Source organism: Sinohyriopsis cumingii, chromosome 4, assembly GCF_028554795.1.
Source record: "Sinohyriopsis cumingii isolate HCF-2022 chromosome 4, ASM2855479v2, whole genome shotgun sequence".
Taxonomy (NCBI): domain Eukaryota; kingdom Metazoa; phylum Mollusca; class Bivalvia; order Unionida; family Unionidae; genus Sinohyriopsis; species Sinohyriopsis cumingii.
In genome coordinates, this window is record NC_142964.1 from 46617874 (window position 1) to 46641396 (window position 23523).

Sequence of the window (23523 nt, forward strand, 5' to 3'; positions counted from 1 at the left end):
TAGAAACAATACAGTAATATTCATTAGTTTATGCTGTGTTCAGTGATCAGAACGAGAGAGCAGAAATGGATAATTGCGTTTGAGTATTTATAATATCGAAATGTTCGGCTTTGGGGATTCGAAAAGATTCGATATTCAAATGTAGTAAATGTACTGTGAAATGATTCGATATTCAAATGTAGTAAATGTACTGTGAAAGGACTCGATATTCAAATGTAGTAAATGTGCTGTGAAAGGACTCGATATGATTCTTTAGTGAATAACACTGTCATGAAGAAAAAAAATGAATATATATAAATAGCAAGAGTATCCTTCAACATCTTTTAGAGGTCACATTTCGAAACGGGTCACAAGACTATTATCCTACAATAACATATCTGACCTCAAACAATTACATTAAATGAAAATGGAACTGATTTAATTGGTGTTTGTTAACGTCAGTACCGCATGTTTATAAGTATATATCGTAGATTCATAAACTGCATAGTGTCAGATATAAATAAAACCACATCCCTACATATGGTCAACTGGGAACTATAGCTATACACCTGTACATTTTAAGATTGATTTACGATATTGCTGTTGAAGATATAGCAACATTTTATGTGGCATTTATTCAAAGTTTAGTAAACACATAGCGGAAATAACATATTCTGATTTATAACCTGCATATACATTGTGCATGACATGAAAGAACTTTTAGATACTATAAACATCACACGTATTATAGAGTTCCTGAAAGCAGCAAATACTTACTCTAAACTCTAACTTTTATGCTATCACCTTAGGCAGTTTTATGCAATATATATACCGTCTTTTTTTAACACCCTCTTCATCATGTTTCATTAACATACAACATTTACATCCCCCGTTGATCGGGAAGTTTTATTTTGCACCTTTACCATCTTACCGTTTTAATTTCAACCATTTATTCTTTTATATCGCTTGTCCGTATAGGACCTTTTATAATTTTTAAAAGATCATGAACATAACGTTTTGTTTGCATTAAATAGCCTAATAGTGCTGATGCAGTGGTATATGCAAACGCGTACAAGCTGTGCCATGAACACTCTTGTTCTACTCGTTTGTCCCAGGCAATATTCTAAGGCACTGAAAGAAATATTCTGATATTATTTGTTTGTTATTTTTTTTTTGTTGCCTTGTCTAATTCTTGTAATGGTCGAGTGGTTTGGTTTTATTTCCTATCTATAAAGATTAGTGTTTGTTTCTGAAGTTTCAAGACAAAAAAATTCAATACTTAATATGTTTTTTCTCACAAATGTTAGAGGCTTTTATTTTGATTTCTTGTATCAATCATTTTGTAACATATTTACATTATCTGGATCAAATTTAGTGGAACACTGGAAGTTAAAGCCTGTATACAGTTTGATAATTTGAACGTTTATTATACCTATATAAATTGGTTAAACTCGCATAATCTGATGCTGAAAATTGGGTATGAAACGTAACTGCTCCTTGTTACGGTACCGTTACCATTGTCCACATCGGTTGAACATAAGTGGCTTGAGGATTTCGTATGCCATTATTGTCTGCAAACGTATTTCTTGTGTTGTATGGGAAGTTGGAGTGATTATGTCCACCGACGTGTTGCAGTGTGGCAAGTTTTGCATTGAGAGCAACATTTCGAGCAGCCTTCCAGATTGCGCAGACTGCAAAACTTATTGAGCTGAAACTCAGGATGCCGTTGAAAACGGCAACGACTATGGGGACGGCGTCAACCTCTCTTGAAAAAGGATATCTGTACGAGTCCATGGGTACGATAATTGATATTATGAAAACTGGGCAAACGGCCACGAACCACAAGATACTTAGGATACAGTTAAAGTGGACCTGCAATTAGATAAAATATGCAAGAAATGAGCAATATAAAAAACAAATCAATACATTGTTCACCCCCAGGCGAGGTTCAATTCAATTATATTGTATCTTTTTATAAACACGTATAACCTTATACAGTACATACTAAAACATTAAGTGGTTAATAAATGTTATTCATAATACAAATAAAACCTCTGATATTTTAATCAACAAAAGCTTGAAAGGAAAGGATGGAAAAGTATAAACCATCATATAATAATGTACCCTAAATATAAGATGTCTTATTTTCAACACTTCATACATAAGGTTAGGTAGAGACATAATGAATTCGTCGGATTAGAACCTGAAAACCAAATGAACTTGTACATGTTTGGTTTATTCCAGAAGTTCGTTTTCATTACCTTTATTCTACAGACATATTTAAAATCGGGTAAACTTTTAAACAAATGAAAACAAATTCTTACGAGATGCTGCTTGACATTAAGCTAGATCAACTGATTTTATTATTGTTATTTCAAAGTAAACGCGACCAATGTGTCATTTTTAAACAAATATTCTACTCAGTTTAATTTAAGCTATTTCAAATTGCAATGCTGCTAAGCGTAAGCTTTTGTGAAGGAATAGCACAACATTATCAAAAAACTTAATTGAGACCATATTTGTTAATTTTTTACACAATATGTTATTTTCTAATTCTTCACCATTTATAGTTGAATCCGATTTAGAAACAACTCTATCTCACATATCCTTATAAATGCGATATTATTAATTTAGACCCAATACAGAATTTAATATGTGCTAAATAGGAAACGGAAAAAGAGAGGGAATGTTAAATGCTAATAACTAAAAGGTCTCAAATTCATTTAGTAGAGCGTGTTAGGCGGAAGGAGGTAGATAACATTTGTAGTGTAACCATTATATACATGTATGCAGATATTGGTGTCCGTCTCTGTCAATATGTCGCCCGAAACGATAGGTGTGTATGCAAAACAGTTACATGTTTTTCCAATCTAATACACTCAATAAAAGCGCAAAAATGAGACCGTACATAAGTCAATGCGTACATTCCTTATATCATATATAGATATGTCTGGGCCGCATCTAAATTATATTTGTGTTTTTGTAAAGATTCAAAAGATGGATATATGTGCCATTTTTTATCAATCATTTCCCATGCACAACAGATAATATTTATATCATATTGTAAAACGTAAATTCGTTTTTACATTGTTCATCTTGGCTATTTCAGTTAAATCTACACTCAAGCTCGATAGTTGTAGTTACCACAGATGAAGATTGATCAATGTATGTCTTTTGTTTTGGGTTAATATTCCAAAAGTAAGTTAATTATTTGAAACTTGAAACTTGAAACTCTTCCAGATGATTACCCTTTCTCCTTTCAATCCAGTAAAATATTTTAATAATGCCTCAGTTTCAAATATGAGAAGATAAAGTCTCTATGACATCGTCACAAAAGGATACATGATTGTAGAGACTTCCCAATTGTTCTATAAGAGATGTTGTTGGTAAGAACGTACTTTTTTGTACACTTCTATGGATATCATTGTTTGAAACCATCTCTGTATTCAACAACTAATAAATGAATGGTTTCAAACACTCTCATATTGTTCTTGTACCCTTTTTCCTTAATAAGCAACAATAAAGACTGATATTATTAAAGACTATTTATTTTAGAGTAGATCTTTGTATCAAGTTAATAACGCGAGTGGATGGCGCTAAATATGCCTTGATACTTTAGAATGCATGCTTGCATTCCAAACTTATTACAAACATATCTACGTTAATCCGTATACAGTTTACATTGATTAAATTGTTTATATGTGAAAATTCCTTTTCACCCACTGCACTTACTTTTGACTAGAAATTACAATTTTAATATTAGATTATCTAATTGTGGTTTTAGGAAAATCGTCTGATTTCTTATTAGTAAATGTATTATATGATGCAATATATTTTGCGAATGCATCGGTTCTAAATAGATTCAAGATATATTTCACTTTTTTCATAAATTCTGTTATAAAAGAACTTGTTTCCTACATTTTCCAAATAAGCTGTTTAAATTTCTTTCATGTGAGATTTAGAGGTGTTCAGTCTTCTTAGCCATATTACCTTTAATAATACATAATACTCTTTGCACAAAATTTTACATTTGATTTGATTATTGCCACCACCCTCTAGAACCATCTGATTTTAAAATACCGTATACTGATTTTAAACCTAGTATCAGAAAATCCTTTCGGCAGAAGTGGCACTCGTCATGGAATGAAGCTGTAAATAACAAACTTCACGCAATCAAGCCAACTCTAGGAGAATGGACTCCTTCCTACAGAACCATTCGTAAAGAGGAGATAGTCATTGCAAGAATCCGAATTGGTCATACTTAGATCACCCACTCCCACATACTAAAAGGTGAAGACCCACCAGAGTGATTTCTTGCAATGAACCATTTACTGTCAAGCACTTTATGATAGAGTGTTTTGACCTGCAACCTACGCGCGATCGTTATTACATTGTGCATGACATGAACGAACTTTTTGATACTATAAACATTACTTGTATTATAGATTTCCTGAAAGCTGTAAATATTTACTCTAAACTCTAACTTTTATGCTGTCATCTTGTGCAGTTTTATGCAATATATATGCCGTCCCATTTTAATACCTTTTCATCCTTTTTCATTAACATAGAACATTTACATCTCTCGTTGATCGGGAAGCTTTATTTTTCACCGTTACCATCTTACCGTCTTAATTTCAACTATTTGTGTTTTAATATCGCTGGTCGATATGAGACTTATCATAATATTTAAAAGATGATACATATAACATTTTGTTTGGCGCTAAATAGCCTTACAGTGCTGATGCGCCGTTAAAAATAAAATCAATCAATCAATCAATCAATCAATCAATCAATCAATCATTGCCACCACCCAGCACACAGTTATGGAAAAGGGCATCAAACTCTTGAAGCTTAAATTTAGGCGTATTTTGGTACAGTTAGTAAATGGGGAGAAATAAGGGACCAAACATTGCCTAACTAAATTTATTCCAAGTGGTAAAATTAACTCCTTGGGTAAGAGTAAGGATTTAACGACTCGATGTATGCATTCATAATTTAGCTAGTCCATCTAACCCTATGAGAAATGTAATAGGACAATGTGTAATATAAGATGCATTGCAATCTAAATAACATTCTTGAAAGTATATATATATTAATTCTACTTGTACAACCTATCCTTACACATTATTTATTTCAGCATTGATACAGAAACTTAAACACTTAGAATATTGGTAGATACTATATATAGCTGACTCTAAGAACATCTATGAGCCATGAAAGGGGGAGAGCTTTGTCTTTACAGTGAAATAATATATTATAAGTTTTTAAATTTAATTATTTTAATAGTTGGATGCTCTGAATCGAATGAGTTAGCATCTCCGCACATAAAGAAATAAAGCTTGGAGGAGTGAGATCACTTTGTCTAAATTAAGTCTTGATTTTAAACCACGGCGAATAATTTTCAGTTACTATGAAACGTTATTTAATATTTGTATAAATTGCCTTGACAAACACGTGGAAAGCGTTGGTAAATATTAGTAGCTTTTGATCTTATTCAATGAAATAATAGAAAATGCAACATAATCAAACGCTTTCTAAACATCGTTCAAAAGAAGAATTTCAGTTAACCTGCATGCTTTCGATTAACAAATAATGACATAAATAATACGGATATTCTCTATTATTCAACTGTCTTTGATAACATTTCCTTTCCTCAGTACTTGCAACTGATGGAAGTTTATGTTGAAGTCGATTTCCAATGCAATATGATACTAAATAGCATTAGTTTATTAATACATACATGGGTCTTCGGCTTTTAAAAATTGTATTGGTTTATCTCATTCAAAGATACATATAAAAGAACAATCCGTCTGAGTTTATGATTGCTCACCATTATTAAAGACAAAATGAATTGCTTTTACAAAATAGTCAATAATATCTACACAAAGGGCTTTCGAGAACCGAACTGTATTAATTAATAGTTACATTTTACGATTTGCTGTTGCTTTGGTTATTGTAATAATGTCATTCGTTAAATTTCATTGTGTGTGATGTAAGTTAAGAACATCTGTAAGTTTCAGTGATACTTCAAGATCAACTGCGTCTAAATGGTGATTGAAGTCTAATTTATTAATTGTGTAATTCAGTTTCCGTTAGAATTTCTAACTGATGTTTTGTCAATGTTCCGTCTCGCTTAATTAAATTTAGGTCTTCTTATTTGTATAGATTTTATTTTTCAAACTACATAAATAGTTTGAAACAATTCCCCAATCTTCATTCTTAACTGCAGTATATTCCACTTTGTCTCCTTTAGTTTTCTTGACACGGACTTTCACTAATGTTTCGTTATCATTTCTAATTCATGTAATTTATTTATATTGTTTTATATTGTTTTCATGTTCTTTAAAAGTAATATCGTTTACAATTTACTCTTAATGTTGAGATTTTTGTTCTTTATTTGAAGCATAAAAAACATAGTTTAATTTCTTAACTATGTGAAAAACATTATAAATATTTGGTCCTTAAAAGAGAAGCTAATCTCAGAAATTGGAGTTAGTTATAAGTTAGAATTTGATGTGAGAGACATATTTGCTCTTGAAGTCGTGAATAGAGTCCATCTCATTCTTTACGTAGACTAACTTCTTCAAGGAATGATGTTTTGCTTCCAAAAAGTTATGTTCTGTTTTTCGAAAACTGAGAGTTGTTTAGACTCGAGAAAGGTTTTACAGCCTTGTTTTATGTATGGTAAGCTGACGCTAGCTGCAACCCGTCTACTAGTTCTAATAAATTTGCAGATAGATTTGAAACCCGAAGATCACACCGATCATTATGTCAGGTTACTAAGCAACAACTTACAGTTTGTGAATTTTAAGTGTCATACAACAGCAATAATACGTGTCAACATGTTTTAACATACCCGGCAAACAGTTCCACGTAGTAGGAAACAAACACAAGTTCAAAACTCTCTAGCATAGTAAGTATTGATTGCAACTATTATTGGCATACCTCTGAGTTACTTCCATGAACAATACCGACATTTTCGTTATATATGGTGTTAAAATAACAACGCGATGCCTACAGCCAACAGCTACTAGAAATGTTATTTCCAATTTTCTCGAGATTTTAACTTGGAATAGTCGAAATTACACGAACGTTAGCAGTTATCAAATGCGATGGAAATGAAAATGAGCATACTTCATTCTGAATGTGCAATAATTAATATAAAAAATGCATTTTAAAAAAACGATTAGCAGGCTTTTGAGAGTTGCATGTCTGAAGTAACGCCAATCTGTATACACACGAACCTATGTAACACTTATCAATCTTACAATTAAGAAAGGTATTATTTGGAACACTTTTAGCATGACCTCGAAAATGAAAGATCTCGTGTATAAAACAAGGACTGTGTAAGAAACATTACCAGTGAAAAAGAGCAAAAATATTTTATTTCAAATGCACACTTTACGCAACGTATGGAATTGAAGACTTACTTACATTTAGATTCAAGATTAAAAATATAAAGTCATACAACATTTCGTCTTCTGAATGTAAGGAAATCGCGATCTTAAGTGTCAGCTGTGACGATGTGAAAGAACCCAATATTCTCTACACTGGGCTATATGCAAATAGATACCACTTACTTTCATTGATGCCACAAAATAGATGTCGTTAAAGCAAAAGTTTAGATTCGATTAACATACTGCTATTAGTCATAAAGGTAACCTTAATCTTGGTATAATGTGATTTTTCTTTTGTCTTTTGACTTTTCTGTCTTGTTTATGGCAAGAGAATAATCAATGGATTAAAAAATTGTTTCTTTCGAAATTGCTCAATAAAAGCCAATTATATGCGTATCAGAGATCGAGCTAATTCTCTACCACTTTTTATGTATCCGTTAAAAAATATATCTGAGAATATAATCAAGGTCCAATTTGTCACCACTCGCAAGAAACCATTTATTGTGGACATATATAAGATTCAAAATTGTCCAAAGAACGACGACGTGTGCCGACATTTGGTAAGACGAATATACATCATTATCCTGCCTTCGTGCACTGCTAAAGTTTCAACACTTTAGTGTTGGATAAAGTGGGTTGAGTGTTAGTGAATGACTATTAAGAAACCATTTCGATTTTTGATATGTGATAAAACACGCCTCGAATACACTGAAGTCGTACAGTTCGGACTAGATGATATGACAAGAACTGGAGATAAAACTGTTAAATAGCGCACAAGTAGTGTCCACTACATAGGCTGAAGACTCGTCATAGTCAATTATACGATATGAATAAGAAATATATGAATAAAACATAGTGTACAATCTGCATAAAGGGCTTGACACTCTGGATCAAAGGCAGTGTTACAATAGTCTAGGGTATGAAATCGTTTATTTCTTTCTACAGGTATCAATTATATCCTGTATATATTTCCTTTTATGACATGCATTGTAACTCTTAATAAGTACATCCTAGTGTATTATTAGAAACATAAATAATACTGAGAGAGTTAATATTGTGCTTGTTTCTGGAGACAGATGGACTGTAATTGGCCAGCTTGGTATTATGGTTAAATCCTAATTCATCCTTTATTTATAGCTGCAATAAACAATGCTGTTTGCATAAATGTGCGCCCTGAGTCAATCCGACCTAGGTTGGACTCAGTTGGTAGAATCTCATTTGTCTCAGAGAGAGACAGACAGACAGACAGAGCGTTTTATACAGCAATGGAATACGTACAAGAATGTGACGCAGGTTCTGATAATTGCATTGCGATGCAATCCAGAAGATGACGAGAACAAATGCAGGCAAGATGGGCTGAAAAAATAGATTGGCAAATTTTAAGATTGACTGGATTTAGCGTTGGTATTGTGACATGCAATTCTCCTTCTGGTACAATCCCTTATGCGTAAACAGTTCCAATATATATATATATATATATATATATATATATATATATATATATATATATATATATATATATATATATATACGTGCATAGATTCATTTAATGTATTATACTGCACTAATATAAAACCTGTTCTGCATATATATATATATATATATATATATATATATATATATATATATATATATATATATATATATATATCTATATATATATATATATATATATATCGTGTCTTTACTTTTTGTCGGCGATTCAGGTTTGTGGACGTATTATTTAGGTCAGTCGTTTTGAAGTTAAACTAGGATGTACATTGGAATACTACTACTACTACTAATAATAATAATAATAATAGTTAAATAATTCTATTTATGTGATTGTCCATGCAATGATGATAGCAATTACTTACCGACAGGTGAATCAGCATCAGATTGATATGCAAAGTTGCTCCACAAATGATGATGCCAACAACTAGATTAACAACTTGGATTATGTGATGTGCCACTATCACATTCTGTAGTATGCGATTCACTTCCATTTCCGCTCCTAATAAAGGAAGGACAATATTTAACAACTGAAAAAAGACGATGTTACCAATTCTCTAACGATATCAGATGTCATATCTTAATATTGTGAATCGTCGTCATCACAGTCATCGCCAAGATAGTAATTACTTTGGAACTTGTCAATAATAGCCATTTATTGCACTTATTATGTCAATAAAGCAATTCGAATGATACACGTCAAGATCATAAACTATTTGAATGATCATCAGGAAAACACGCAATGCACATGGCTGTGCGTGTTGATGTTTGTGAGCGATGATTTATTTTGAAAATGATATCAAGCTGCATGAGTATTTAGACAGCAGTGGCAGCCGAAATATCACATTAATCCCAAATAGTATTTCAGTCCAGTCAAAATACAAAATAATATATCTTATCAGTGTATGTTGTCTTCTACTGGAAACAATTTTCAACCATTGTGATCTAGGAAAGTGAGATCTACTTCGAACTACAGTTAAATTGCGTGTAATCAGATCGAAACGATGAAAATAACAATCTTTAAATTGCGTATTTGAGCTGGTATACAAACAAATATTCCGATAAAAAAGATAATAAGAGTAACGTAGGTTTTCCCTGGTGCGAATAGTCGATAAGGATGTAACCCTTTTCCTTTTACAAAAAACATCAGCAGCAACAAAACATCAACAATAATAGTTATAAATACTACTAATACTACTACTACTAATGATAATAGTTTTGAGGTGATGTAGGTAAAGCAATATCAAGTTGAGCAGTAGGTATACTTTTCCCGCAAAGTGAGGAAATAATTACCAGAAATATGTTTCTACTCAATGTTTTATGAACCGATGGATATGTAGGATTTTAGGCATTTTATTTTACATGATGTTATATACGTCAAACAAGCTAGTTTACATACCAGCTCGATACAATAACATTTACATAGCTTAGTTAAATTGACAATTGCATGCATTGTTTTCACTCATTTCATCTAAAGGGTCTAGATTTATTTGAAGCTCTTGTGACATTCTAGGACAAGTCTCCATCATACCTGAAAAGTGTACTAAAGATGGTAATGCAATCCAATTTTCTGTGTCAGGTAATTCGGCGCCACTGTGACATAATTTAACATCGAAAGGAATATACCAACAAAATCGAGTGTTCATGGAAACAAACTAAACATATACTCTCAGAAGTCCAAGCGATATGTATACGTTCCCATGGAGATTCCACCTAACACTTCTAATTTATTGCATTCCATATAGAGTTGCGTCTACCTGTATACCTTTTAGTCTTTCCTTTCTCTATACCGCTTCTCCTATTCACCTCACCATATGATATCTAGATTTCAAGATATTATCGACATATATTTTGATTCCAAAGCATGTTTTAATCATGCAGCAGTTTATGTAATCGGGAAAAGTTGTACAGGAACACTATTAGATTTTGAGTCGATACATTTGAATTATTGTAACACGGACCAAACTTGTACCTTTTATAGGAAATCCAAGCAAAGTAAATCTGTATTTCTTCCTATAGGCTGAGAAATGCGCCCAGTGTATTTTATTGGAGAAGCATTTTTATAAAGATTTCTGACAAATTATATTTATGTGCTTCAATGTTGGAATAGTTTTATCTATTTTTGCGACATTTGTACGGGACCATATTATTACATGTTAATGTGAGTTGTTGTTTTCATCTTCTTTCTAACATATTTCATAGTAATGTAGGATTCAGCGGTAATCATTTATGGTAGTTTCAGCCATGTTGATTTGATGCAAATAAGGTAAAATAAGTCGAATTACGAGACATTTAAAGCAGGAGTATTATGAGTATGTGTAAAGTAAATAACAAAGATAATAACCTAAAGGATGTATGGAAGAAGGCGAAGGATAAATAGCATGCATGCATATGTGACAAAGTAGACTTCGGCGATTTGTAAGTGTAATTATTTTAGTTGCTTATCTTATTCCTTTTCAATGACGATAGCAAAGCTTGATTTCCATGCAAACAGACAGAGACACATCAGAAGCTTCTGCAACCTTGAAAGATGCGTTTTCGAACTAATTCAATATCTAAATATAGCTGCCAGTCATCTACTGTTACACAGTATATAACCTATTCAACATTGTAGCCATAACTGAGAGAAGAGAGTTGTTGATCCTGCTATAGACACAGGCGTTTAAGGTTGCCTATGTAAATCGTACACTAAAATCTGTAAGTTTAATAACAATAAAGATATTTTCTGTCCTCTTTTAAAAAGTAGCTGTATAGTGTAACTTTGTAGGATTTGAGGAATTCATATTTTTGTCCAATGGGCAACAGTTACCCTTGTCAATAAATCTAGCTGGATTTGAGATATTCATGCTTAGTTTCTTCAAATGGGCAACAATTACTATTCTTATCATAGCCTTGAATAGCATTGCATTTTTCTTCTCGTTATTGAATAAGACAGAAAAGCTTGAGATATCAAAATAAACTAAAACTAAATTTTACGGTCATAATGTTCGTGTTCACCTTTCATGTCCAACATAAGTAATGCCATTATATGTCGAACAGTACCATTACAGTAGTGAGAGTATTTACAAAATTTAATGTAATTTTAAAATTTACTTTTATAATAGACAAATCCCACAACAAAGCGGTTCATCAGTAGTAAATGTAATATGGCTAAAGGTTGTTTTACTTTGGCCCAAATAATAACATTATTTGTAATTTAAAAACGTGGAAAAAAGGATTAAATACAATATTTTGGATCCTGCTTGGACAAGTTCATAGAAAATAACACGAAGGAAAACAGCGGATGATCAGTTTATATTTGTCATATTTTTGCTGCTAATTGTTTTTGAGAATTTTATTTACTATTGTAATTGACGATAACCATACACACATACAAATATAATTGTTTCATACATTGATTCGCCAATAAAATGGTATAGAAGACAAAAGCTCCCTGAATATAAAACTTTGATATTCGTTAAATCTGATTGTAGAATTGTTTAGCTTTTACGTTGGAAATATCACGAATTACAAGAATTTATTTATAACTGTCATCAATTGTACACCAAGAATATGATCAGTAGGAATATTAGACTATATCATTATGTTAAAATAAGGTCTGATTTAACAATTGGACTTTTTACGTACCAGATTGCATAACAAGGCCTTCAACTTCAATAATGATGATTTACACAGAAACATATTTCTTGGCATACTAAAAAGGTGTAAAGAGGATCAAATCAAACAATAATATAAACATTTTTATGATAGTACGTCAACAACTATACAGGTTACACTTGAGTATACGTGATGATATTTTACAAAAGACAGTCGATTTCATTACAAATATACCGATATCGATATTGCAGAAGTCGGTTGTGAATAGGTTACAATTAATGGGTTAGAAATGAAACTCTTGTATAAATACATAAACAGCGGTATTTGAAAAATAGGTTCTTTATGATGTGAAATTAGTATTCAATACATCGGCTATAACTGCAAACTTAATCATCGATGTACAAAATCCAGACATACAGTGATTGGTTAGATAAAGGTCTGGAGACATGAGAGGATATTTGACAATTCAAAACATATTTCTTTAGCCCCATAAACTTGTATATAATATTGGAAGGGAGGGTTTCTATAAACAGCACTGCTTACAGACAAAAGCAAAGATCCATGCTACTCTGAATATTGTGAATATTACCGAGTTATGTATATGCTTAAATGTGTACATGTAGCTACAAGGTGGAAACAAACAACATAAGAATAGAAAGACATTTAACTTAACAGGCATGTCACATATATGAAAGAGAACTAACTGAAAACAAAACGTGTTGACTATATTCAAATCAATATACATAACGCATATATCCCTACATTTCTGATATCAAACTTTTATAACATTATGTACCCAAAACCTTTCTATTTAGTATATAATTTATTCACCAGAGCGGTCAAGAAAATCATATGGATGTAGACGTGCAAATGGTAGCGAAATAACGGTTATATGATATTTAATTTATAAAGGATTTAAAACTGATACATTTGATAAAGAAGGAAGGAACGTAGTTAGTACAAAGCATATTAGGGTCGCTGATATCTTTAGATTCGTGGGCATACCATCGAAGAAGGTAGTGTAGACTACGCAAATCATGACGCATTGCATCGTACCTGGGGTTTTAGCGACATATTGAATTGATTTTGTTGGTGACAGGTTGCTTATTTGTACTTTTTACCCTTTTTAGCCTTGTGCTTTAGAATGGAAATATAATCATTGTGTACGTTGTGATTTTGTTGTGACGTGTTCAAGACATATATGTAATAGCGTTGAGATTATGTGGTACTGAGATTCCTAATGCTGATGTTTAGCATATTGATAACTGAGTAAACATTAGTCTAACAGTTAACTTCAAAACGGTTCCAATATGAATACTTTTCGATACATCTAACGCAGACTCAGCAGTTTTAAGATGTGTCGTCGGCGACTGTAAGACGTGAGTAAACTTAGGCATGTTTAAGTCTGGTAATTATTTGTGTCGATCAGTGTAAGATGATTAGTGTGACAGTTATGAGATATTTGAGATTCTAGCAACATCCTGTGTAAAGTTTGGTGGGTGATGTTTTGCAAAGAATTATTTGTATACTTAAGTTGTTCTCATTACATGTATTTCGCATTTTGTGTTCCAAATTTATCAGTAATCATGTAACAAAATAGTTTGATCGATGCGTTTTGTTACCCTGCGGGTCCGGGGTTGTAGAATTGGCCCGACGTGTCTCGCTACGTGTCGTAAAAGGCGACTAAGTAGAGGCAACCTGTTTGCCGTGGGTTGCGTCCCGTGTTGGGGGAGGAAAGGATCTTGATAGTTGAGCAGAGGCTTTCCATGCAATACACTACTTTGGCCTCTACTTCTCTTAGACGGGTGGTCGGGAAGGACCCGGTTCCGACAAATTGGTCCCCCTGCGTGTCCGGGGTTGTAGAATTGGCCCGACGTGTCTCGCTACGTGTCGTAAAATGCGACTAAATAGAGGCAACCTGTTTGCCGTGGGTTGCGTCCCGTGTCGGGGGAGGAAAGGATCCTGGTAGTTGAGCAGAGGCTTTCCATGCAATACACTACTTTGGCCTCTACTTCTCTTAGACGGGTGGTCGGGATGGGCCCGGTTCCGACAAATCGGCTGGTCACGCCGAGCCCTAGGAAGTCTTTATTTACTCTCTCACCTTCTTTATCTTTCTCTTTGTATCTCTCTTGATACCACCGTTGCCCCTATATTATATTCCTTTATCTTTCCCTTTCCCAAGTCTTAGAAGACTTCCTAGAAGGCGGTGGCTTAACGGGTCAATTGGGGGGTAATTTTACCGACCCAAGAAATTGGCGACTTTTTTAATTTTTAATTTCAACTTTTTGTTTTTTATATCGCTGGTCGATATAGGACCTTTTATAAGTTTCGAAAGATTATACAAATAACACTTTGTTTGGCGCTAATTAGCCTAACAGTGCTGATGCGCCGTTAAAAATCAATCAATCAATCAATCAATCTCTTAGACGGGTGATCGGGATGGGCCCGGTTCCACAAATCGGCTGGTCACGCCGAGCACTAGGAAGTCTTTATTTACTCTCTCACCTTCTTGATCTTTCTCTTTGTATCTCTCTTGATACCACCGTTGCCCCTATATTCTATTCCTTTATCTTTCCCTTTCCCAAGTCTTAGAAGACTTCCTAGAAGGCGGTGGCTTAACGGGTCAATCGGGGGGTAATTTTACCGACCTTAGAAATTGGCGATTGCAGGGTCAATCAAAGGTAATTTTATCAACTGAGTGTATCTGTGTATCCCTGGCACTTGAAAAGTGTCCCCTTGTTGGGCTCCTTGGTGGGTGGGGAGTACGGGTGCTGAATTTTTATTCAAGCCAAGATGGAAAATCAAAAAATTCAAAATAAGCGTACCAAAACGGGAACTGACTCAGATGATGAACCATGTAGTGTAGAATCCTTTCCTCGCTTCATGGTCATCAAATCAAAAGATGAAACCAAATCCCTAGCCGCACTATCGCCATTTATAATCGAAAAGACTATACTTGGATTAGTCGGCAAACCAAAGAGCATTAAAAAGATCAGATCAGGTGGTCTGCTTTTTGAGTGCGAACGTAAAGAACACACTGAGAACATTCAAAAAATTAAGGTATTTCATGACATCCCAGTAACTTGTTTCGCACACACATCTCTGAATACATCAAAAGGCGTCATTCGTTGCCGTGACTTGGCTGGAGTCAGCGACAAAGACATCGTAGAGGGGATGAAAAGTGAAGGTGTCACTGCAGTTCGTAGGATTCGTATCAAACGAAACAACGATCTGCAGGACACCAGCACCATTATACTCACCTTCAAGAAACCAACGATACCTAAAGTTGTCAAAGTTGGGTTCCTACAAGTTAAGGTTGAGATATACATACCAAATCTCCTCCGATGCTACAAATGTCAAAAATACGGTCATCATGAAGACCGCTGTTCCAGAAACCAAGCATGTGGACGATGTGGAGACCCTTCTCATCGGGAATCCGAGTGCAAAGCCACTCCACATTGCGTCAACTGCGGCAAGGAACACCATGCAAATTCAAAAGATTGCGATATATGGAAGTAGGAGAAGGAAATCCAAAGTGTTAAATACGCATCCAACATCCCATATCCAGAGGCCGGGAAGCTTGTACAAGCCAGAACATTACTCCCCTGCCCATCCTTCTCAACTGTAGTGAAAAGCAGCCAAAAGGCAATGAAAGACGCCCAAACTCAAACAAACCAACTTGAATCCCCTTCCGTCTCGAACATTCCGCATTACAAACCCCAGAAAAACTCAACATTGACGCAAACAACATTCAACATGCACGATCAAGATCACCAAAGAGTAAAAGAAAGTCGACAAGAAATAGGCGGCAAAAAGGGTCTGATGACCCAATAAAACTGCATAGTAGGTTTGGAGACTTTGAGGATATGGATGCAGAAGAATCTGCTCCACGACCTCAAGGTGGCTCCAGACCTAACAACAAAAATATACCCCCGTACTTCCTCCACATAAATAACCACACAAATTGCCTCCACGAAAAGTCTAACCTAGCTCCAGAATCTTCAATATAAAGTTGTAACGAAGAACACTATTTTACAATGGAACTGTAGAGGACTTAAAGCCAACTTCCATGATATTCTTCTGCGTTTAAACGAACATGATCCTGCAGTACTATGTCTTCAGGAAACATTTTTGAAAAATACAGATAACATCACACTTACAAATTCTCCCTGTTTAACAACTACTCTCAAAATGTTGACAGGGCCTCAGGAGGTGTTTCTGTTATTGTGAACAACAGAGCCCCTCATAGCGTCATTCCTTTAAACACAAATTTACAAGCCATTGCTGTAAGTGTCACTCTTCATCGAGTGATTACATTTTGCTCTATTTACTTACCACCAAACACTAACCTAGTTCCAAACGAATTAGACACCCTTGTTCAACAACTTCCCGCGGCATTTATTTTACTCGGGGATTTTAATGCCCATAACATTTTAAATGATATAAGTGACAGAGGTCACAAAGTTGAAGACTTTATTTCTAGACAGGATCTGTGTCTATATAACACCAAAACACCAACATATTTACACCCAGGCACCGGTGCATACACATGCATGGATTTGACAATTTGTTCTCCTTCGCTGCTTTTGGACTATGAATGGAAGGTCGCTGATGACCTTCACAGCAGCGATGACTTCTCAATCTCCCTTGTAAATCTTAACTCTACAATTGGTGAAGTAATTCCACAATGGAATTTAAAGAAGGCCGACTGGGCCAAGTTTCAAACACTCTGTAAAACTAGGCTGAATGAGGATACAGTTTTTAATGTTACCGACCCCATTCAGCATTTTACATCTATTCTAACCGACATTGCAGAAGAATCTATCCCCAAGTCCTCAAGAAACTGTAAAAGAACCCTAAAACCTTGGCTCACTAAGGAATGTAAGGAAGCCATACGACAACACCGAGAAGCCTTAATAAAATTTAACAATCATCCGACGCCCGAGAATTTAAGTAAATATCGTATTCTCCGGGCCAAAGCTCGCCGCAAAATCAAAGAAAGTAAACGAGCATCATGGAAGAAATATGTTTTCTCTTTAAACTCCCGTTCCTCAATTAAGAAAGTCTGGGACACGATCCGCAAAATAAACGGAAAGAGAAACCACAATTCTTTCCGACATCTGAAACTGAACAATAACAATTTTACCTCAAAACGTGACATAGCAAATGTTCTTGCTGATACATTCTCTAAATATTCCTCATCATCTAATTATTCCGAAGCCTTCCAAAAATTGAAAACTCAAAAAGAAAAGTCACGTTTAAAATTCACATCCAACAACTCGGAAAGTTACAACCAACTGTTTTCACTATCAGAACTTATGGAGCTTTAGACACAGCCCATGATACTTCCGCTGGGCCTGGCAAAATACATTACCAGTTTTTAAAACATCTTCCAAAGTCATCTTTATCATCTCTTTTGAAACTCTTCAATGATTTATGGATTACTGGTAATCTACCTAAGATATGGAAAGAAGCAACAGTAATACCAGTTCCCAAACCCGGGAAAGATAGCGAAGATCCTACGAACTATCGACCTATTGCACTCACAAGCTGCATGTACAAAACAATGGATCGAATGATCAATTCTCGGCTTGTATGGTACCTGCAAACCGAGAATTTAATATTTCCTTTCCAAAGTGGCTTTCGTTATGGACGGAGCACCAACGATCATCTGGTTAGACTAGAAACATTCATTCGCGATGCATTTATCAAGAAAGAACATTTAGTAGCGGTTTTCTTTGATTTAGAAAAGGCCTATGACACAACATGGAAGTACGACATACCAAAAGACCTGCACGATCTAGGTCTAAAAGGCCGTCTGCCCTCTTTCATATCCAACTTTCTCTCAGACAGAAAATTTAAGGTACGAGTGGGCTCTACTCTCTCAGATTTGCACGAGGAAGAGATGGGTGTGCCCCAGGGCGGTATTTTATGTGACACTTTTCAATATCAAAATTAATAACATCACCAAGTGTTTGACTCCTGGTGTGGATTGCTCACTATATGTTGACGATTTTCTCATATGTTATCGGTCAAAGCATATGGATACAATTGAAAGACACCTACAGCAAAATATCAACAAGATTCAAAATTGGGCTAGTACGAACGGTTTAAATTCTCGAAATCAAAAACGGTATGTATGCATTTCTGTCAGTTACGACGACACCACGAAGAACCTAAACTCACGCTGGACGGAACACTATTCCAGTTGTTGAGGAAACAAAAGTTTTGGGTGTTATCTTTGACAGAAAACTGACCTTTACTCCACATCTAAAAAACTTGAAAGCCAAATGCTTAAAAGCACTTGACCTACTTAAAGTAGTAGCGCACACTGACTGGGGTGCTGATAGAAAAGTCATCCTGAATTTATATAGAACGTTTTTTCGCTCCAAACTAGACTATGGTTGCGTTGTGTATGGTTCAGCCCGAAAGTCATATCTTAAAAAGCTTATCCAATTCATCATCAGGGAATAAGACTGGCTCTGGGAGCATTTAAAACATCCCCGTGTGAAAGCCTTCTAGCTGAGGCGAATGAACCACCGTTATCGCATCGTAGAGAAATGCTTTCCGCACAGTATACCCTCAAATTAAAATCAAACCCTCTGAATCCTGCTTTTTCGGCTGTTTTTCAACCCAAATACAAAACTTTATACGAAAATAAACCAAACGTCATACCTTCCTTTGGCATTAGAATATCATCCAGCCTTGACACTACAAATATAGATCTTTCTAAAATTCAGAAAACGTCTAGCTCCGAAACACCACCTTTGCTAATTAAACAACCTAAAGTACGTTTTACGCTACACGATGGAAAAAAATCCGAAACAAACCCTTCTGTCTTCCACAACTCTTACCATGAACTCCTCACCGAATTTAAAAACTACACCAGAATTTACACTGATGGATCAAAGGATGAGGAAATATCTGCTGCAGCCTTTGTTTGTGGAAATCACACAACTCAAGTTCGCTTACCAAATGGAGCATCAAATTTTACAGCCGAAATCAGAGCAATAGACCTTGCTCTGCAACATATAGAAAAGAAACGTATTTTAAACAGTATCATCTTCTCCGACTCGCTATCAGTACTCCAGTCACTACACAATATAAAACTGAAGAACCCATTATTGAAAAACATACTCGTCAAAAATACCGAGATGATTGTCTCCCACGATATAATATACTGTTGGTTACCTAGCCATATTGGTATTAAAGATAACGAAAAAGCTGATCGCTCTGCTAAAATGGCCCTTACTCTAGAACCATCTGATTTTAAAATACCGTATACTGATTTTAAACCTTGTATCAGAAAGTTCTTTCGTCAGAAGTAGCAGGCATCATGGAATGATGCCCTGAATAACAAACTTCATGCAATCAAGCCAACTCTAGGCGAATGGACTCCTTCCTACAGAACCATACGTAGGGAGGAGGTAGTCATTGCAAGAATCCGAATTGGTCATACTTTTATCGGACACTCCCACATACTAAAAGGTGAAGACCCACCAGAGTGCGTTTCTTGCAATGAACCATTCACAGTCAAGCACTTTATGATAGAGTGTTTTGACCTGCAACCTACGCGCGATCGTTATGTCATTGTGCATGACATGAAAGAACTTTTTGATACTATAAATATCACTCGTATTATAGAGTTCCTGAAAGCCGTAAATATTTACTCTAAACTCTGACTTTTATGCTATCACTTTTTGCGGTTTTATGCAATATATATATATATATATGCCGTCCCATTTTAATACCTTTTCATCTTTTTTCATTAACATTCAACATTTACATCCCCCGTTGATCGGGAAGTTTTATTTTGCACCGTTACCATCTTACCGTTTTTAATTTCAACCATTTCTTCTTTTTTATCCCTGTTCGATATAAAACCTTTTATAGTGTTTTTAAAAATATTATACAAATAACAGTTTGTTTGGCGCTAAATAGCTAACAGTGCTGATGCGCCGTTAAAAAATAAATAAATGAATCTATCAATCAATCTGTTTATCATAATGTTTATGTAATAAATAACTACGTTAGTAAACTCTACTTATCTTTCGTAATAGACTTTATGCACAATACTATTACTAGAAATCAGGAATGAGAACGGTATCTGTATAAGTACAAATGGATGTATACGAAAAAAAAAAGAGTATGTGTGTAAATAGATGTACACGAACAATAAGCGTACATGTGTTGTTGTTGTTTATGTTGTTGTTTGGTTGAACTGCATTTTCCAGCAGAAGATAGGCTATACATCGCGCCCAGAATACATGATGGCGGAAGAACCAGGGAAAACCCCAGAAATAACCACCGACCAATGACAAGTTACTGGCAAGCTTTCTCACATACCCCCATTGGCCAAATCCGAGACACGAGCATACGCAAAGAGAGATGCGTATAATGTGTAAATAAGTGTATACGGAAAATAAGCATTTATATGCCTTCCATGATGTATGTTTGTACAAAGTGAAAAAGATAATTGCGTAACAAGTCCTCTTCTAATGATTTACTGTTTTATGTTAACAGTTTAGCGCAGGAACTTATATCTAGGTTAATGATCATGACAAATATTTATATCTCTCTTGCATATTTGTTTAACAGAAACTGTTAACTTTGGTTCATTTGAAATATATTTGTATAAAAGACGAAAGTGTTATCATCATATATCACGTACCAATTATAACTTTCAAGCGTTCCTGCAAACAATTCGTCTTTAACTTGAAAATTTGACTATCTGAAAATTGTGGGTCACATTTAATCACCTCTTCCTTGTTTCTTCTTAAATGCTTGAAATCCGACTCTTCTGGTATATTCTCTACACGGACGAATATAAACTATGTTATGCTACACCACATAATGCTCACTTTTAACATAAAACATGGCTTAACATCCTGGACAAAAGTATTCATACTTACGAAGTTGGTCATACTGGATGTTCATGGTGGTAAATATTTTAATTCAGTTTCTCAATCAGCAAATTAAAAAAGTGGATCTGTAAAAATACAGAAATTCGCCTATTATTCTCATATATGAATTATTCTTATTTTACAAACTTCCAACATTGGTAAATGCGATTCAGTCTATTCACTAGTGGATCTCACTGTTACACCAGTTTTAAAAGGTACAGAACAGACAAGTTACATTGATTTGCTCGTTAGATATATGACCTATGAAATTACGCGAATGGAAATCATCGTCTCCATTTATCCTTTGTTTATACGTTTCTGCTAGGGCTAAAATGCATCTAACTAACTAACTGCAATGATTTTATACAGAATTTAAGGAAATTTAATTTATATGTCGTTATCTGTGTATTTTTATCTAAATATAATGATCGTTCATTTTTAACTGTTTGAATGAAAGGTAGTTAAACACTGAATACTTCTGTTTTGCGTCTTCTGTTGTGTTTTTAATCAAGTTTATGAGTTTTGACAAGCAATGCCACACAAAATAAAAGCCAGGATATAAAACAATAATATTAAATATTTAAATCAGTTAAGAATTTCAAACAATCGTTTACGCCTTCCACTTTAACTCAACGATACAGTTGTCAACCTGATACACAGCCTTTGCAAATAAGCACAAACTCTGTCAAGCATGACCATAAGACACGTTGCATTCTATATGATTTTCGACCTGCTGTTAGCCAGGACGGAACAAAGAAGTTGTATTTTCAAAGTAATGTTTTCCAGTCAGATTTTAGAACTGCTCTCAATGAACAAATCTGAATTTCTTTAGAATCCTAAATGCAAATATGGCTGGCAGCCAATATCAAAATGACATCGTTTCCGTTCTACTACTGAACATCTCATTATGTGAGTACATTTTTTAGTATTGGAGATTAGTGAATGTAAGCACAATATCAAATAATGTCACAGCAATAAACTTTGAACCTTTATGGAATGAAGGAATATGGATACACATACCTGGATTTCGTCAATCGCCTTCGCGTAACTGCGCAACTAACTTCTGTGTATTTACACAAGGAAGAGGCCCAGTAATATTGGGAATGAGAGAATATATATACAAAAATCCCGATGATCCCTCTTGGTCTTTTTGTGTATTTTGTTTGGTTAATGTATACATTATTTTTTTCGCTCTTTTCCGAGACGCAGTGAAATATCGATATACAATAATGTGATTTAGTTTGAATATTTTACCTATGATGTACCTCACATCCATGATTAATCTCTTTAGACCCTCCGTATAACGTGTGGATGTTATCGATTTAGAACAGGCTAGAGATAAAACTCGGTGTTGTGGTTTGTACTGAACGAGAGGAACACCTGCTGAGAGATAAAGATGTGTGCTAATATTATTTGGAAAGCCAGATCTAGTTATATCTTTGATCCATAAAGGATTTGGGGAAAGAAAAACATTGAGTTCCGGTCAGGTTTAGAGAATGATATACCTTCTTGTTTACATATTTGTGTCGATGTCTAAATCATGTTTAATACATGAAAGATTGATCCCTACGACGGCTTGTGTCACGCACGGTCTAATTAATCTTTTTACAACAAGCGTCAGCGTCAGGGTCTATGGAAATAACAATTGACATCATAGAACATATTTGATCAGTCGATCGTAAGCAGGTGATTATGCACATACATGCACGTGTGTATGTATTCCCGACCGGCTGCCACGGGCAGCAGTTAACAAAGCAAGCCTCATTACGGGACGTTCGTTCGGACCAAGAGCATATTCTCTTATCCGGATCGCTTTGAAAACAGGCTCGTTATGTTTTTTTCCCTCGAAATATGACTTACATCAGATGATGCACAAGAATTATCCGTTGGAATTGGATATAGTGTAACCACTGCAGTCGTGTAACTTATCCACAAAGAGGTTATCCACTCTCCTCTGCTTAGAGAAGATGATTTGACATTGACTGTTGGAAGATGGCTTGAGATTGACTGCTGAATAAACGAGAGTTCCGGCCCAGAACTGGATTGTACCTCTTGTTAGCCCAAAGAGAATCCTGCAGGTTGATGGCATCGATTATACTCTTGTTCCCGACAGCACGAATGTTAAGGCATGTCCCACCGACTACGTCCTTTCCCTG

At 34.8% G+C, this 23523-nt stretch overlaps 1 protein-coding gene across 2 annotated transcripts; it reads right to left on the reverse strand.

Annotated features, from left to right (window-relative positions):
- Positions 1-595: 595 nt before the first annotated feature.
- On the reverse strand, positions 596-22705 carry LOC149801097 (uncharacterized). Of its 2 annotated transcripts, none has more exons than XM_089954254.1 (5): positions 22622-22705; positions 21377-21453; positions 9233-9369; positions 8655-8732; positions 596-1851 (listed from the first exon to the last, which is right to left on the reverse strand). In XM_089954254.1, the coding sequence occupies exons 2-5, from the start codon at positions 21399-21401 to the stop codon at positions 1480-1482; spliced, it is 612 nt and encodes a 203-aa protein (XP_089810380.1). In that variant the 5' UTR covers positions 21402-21453; positions 22622-22705; the 3' UTR covers positions 596-1479. The 2 variants fall into 2 exon arrangements, with proteins under 2 accessions (XP_089810380.1, XP_089810381.1); XM_089954255.1 differs by lacking the exon at positions 22622-22705 and adding an exon at positions 22388-22438.
- Between the last annotated feature and the right edge of the window lie 818 nt (positions 22706-23523).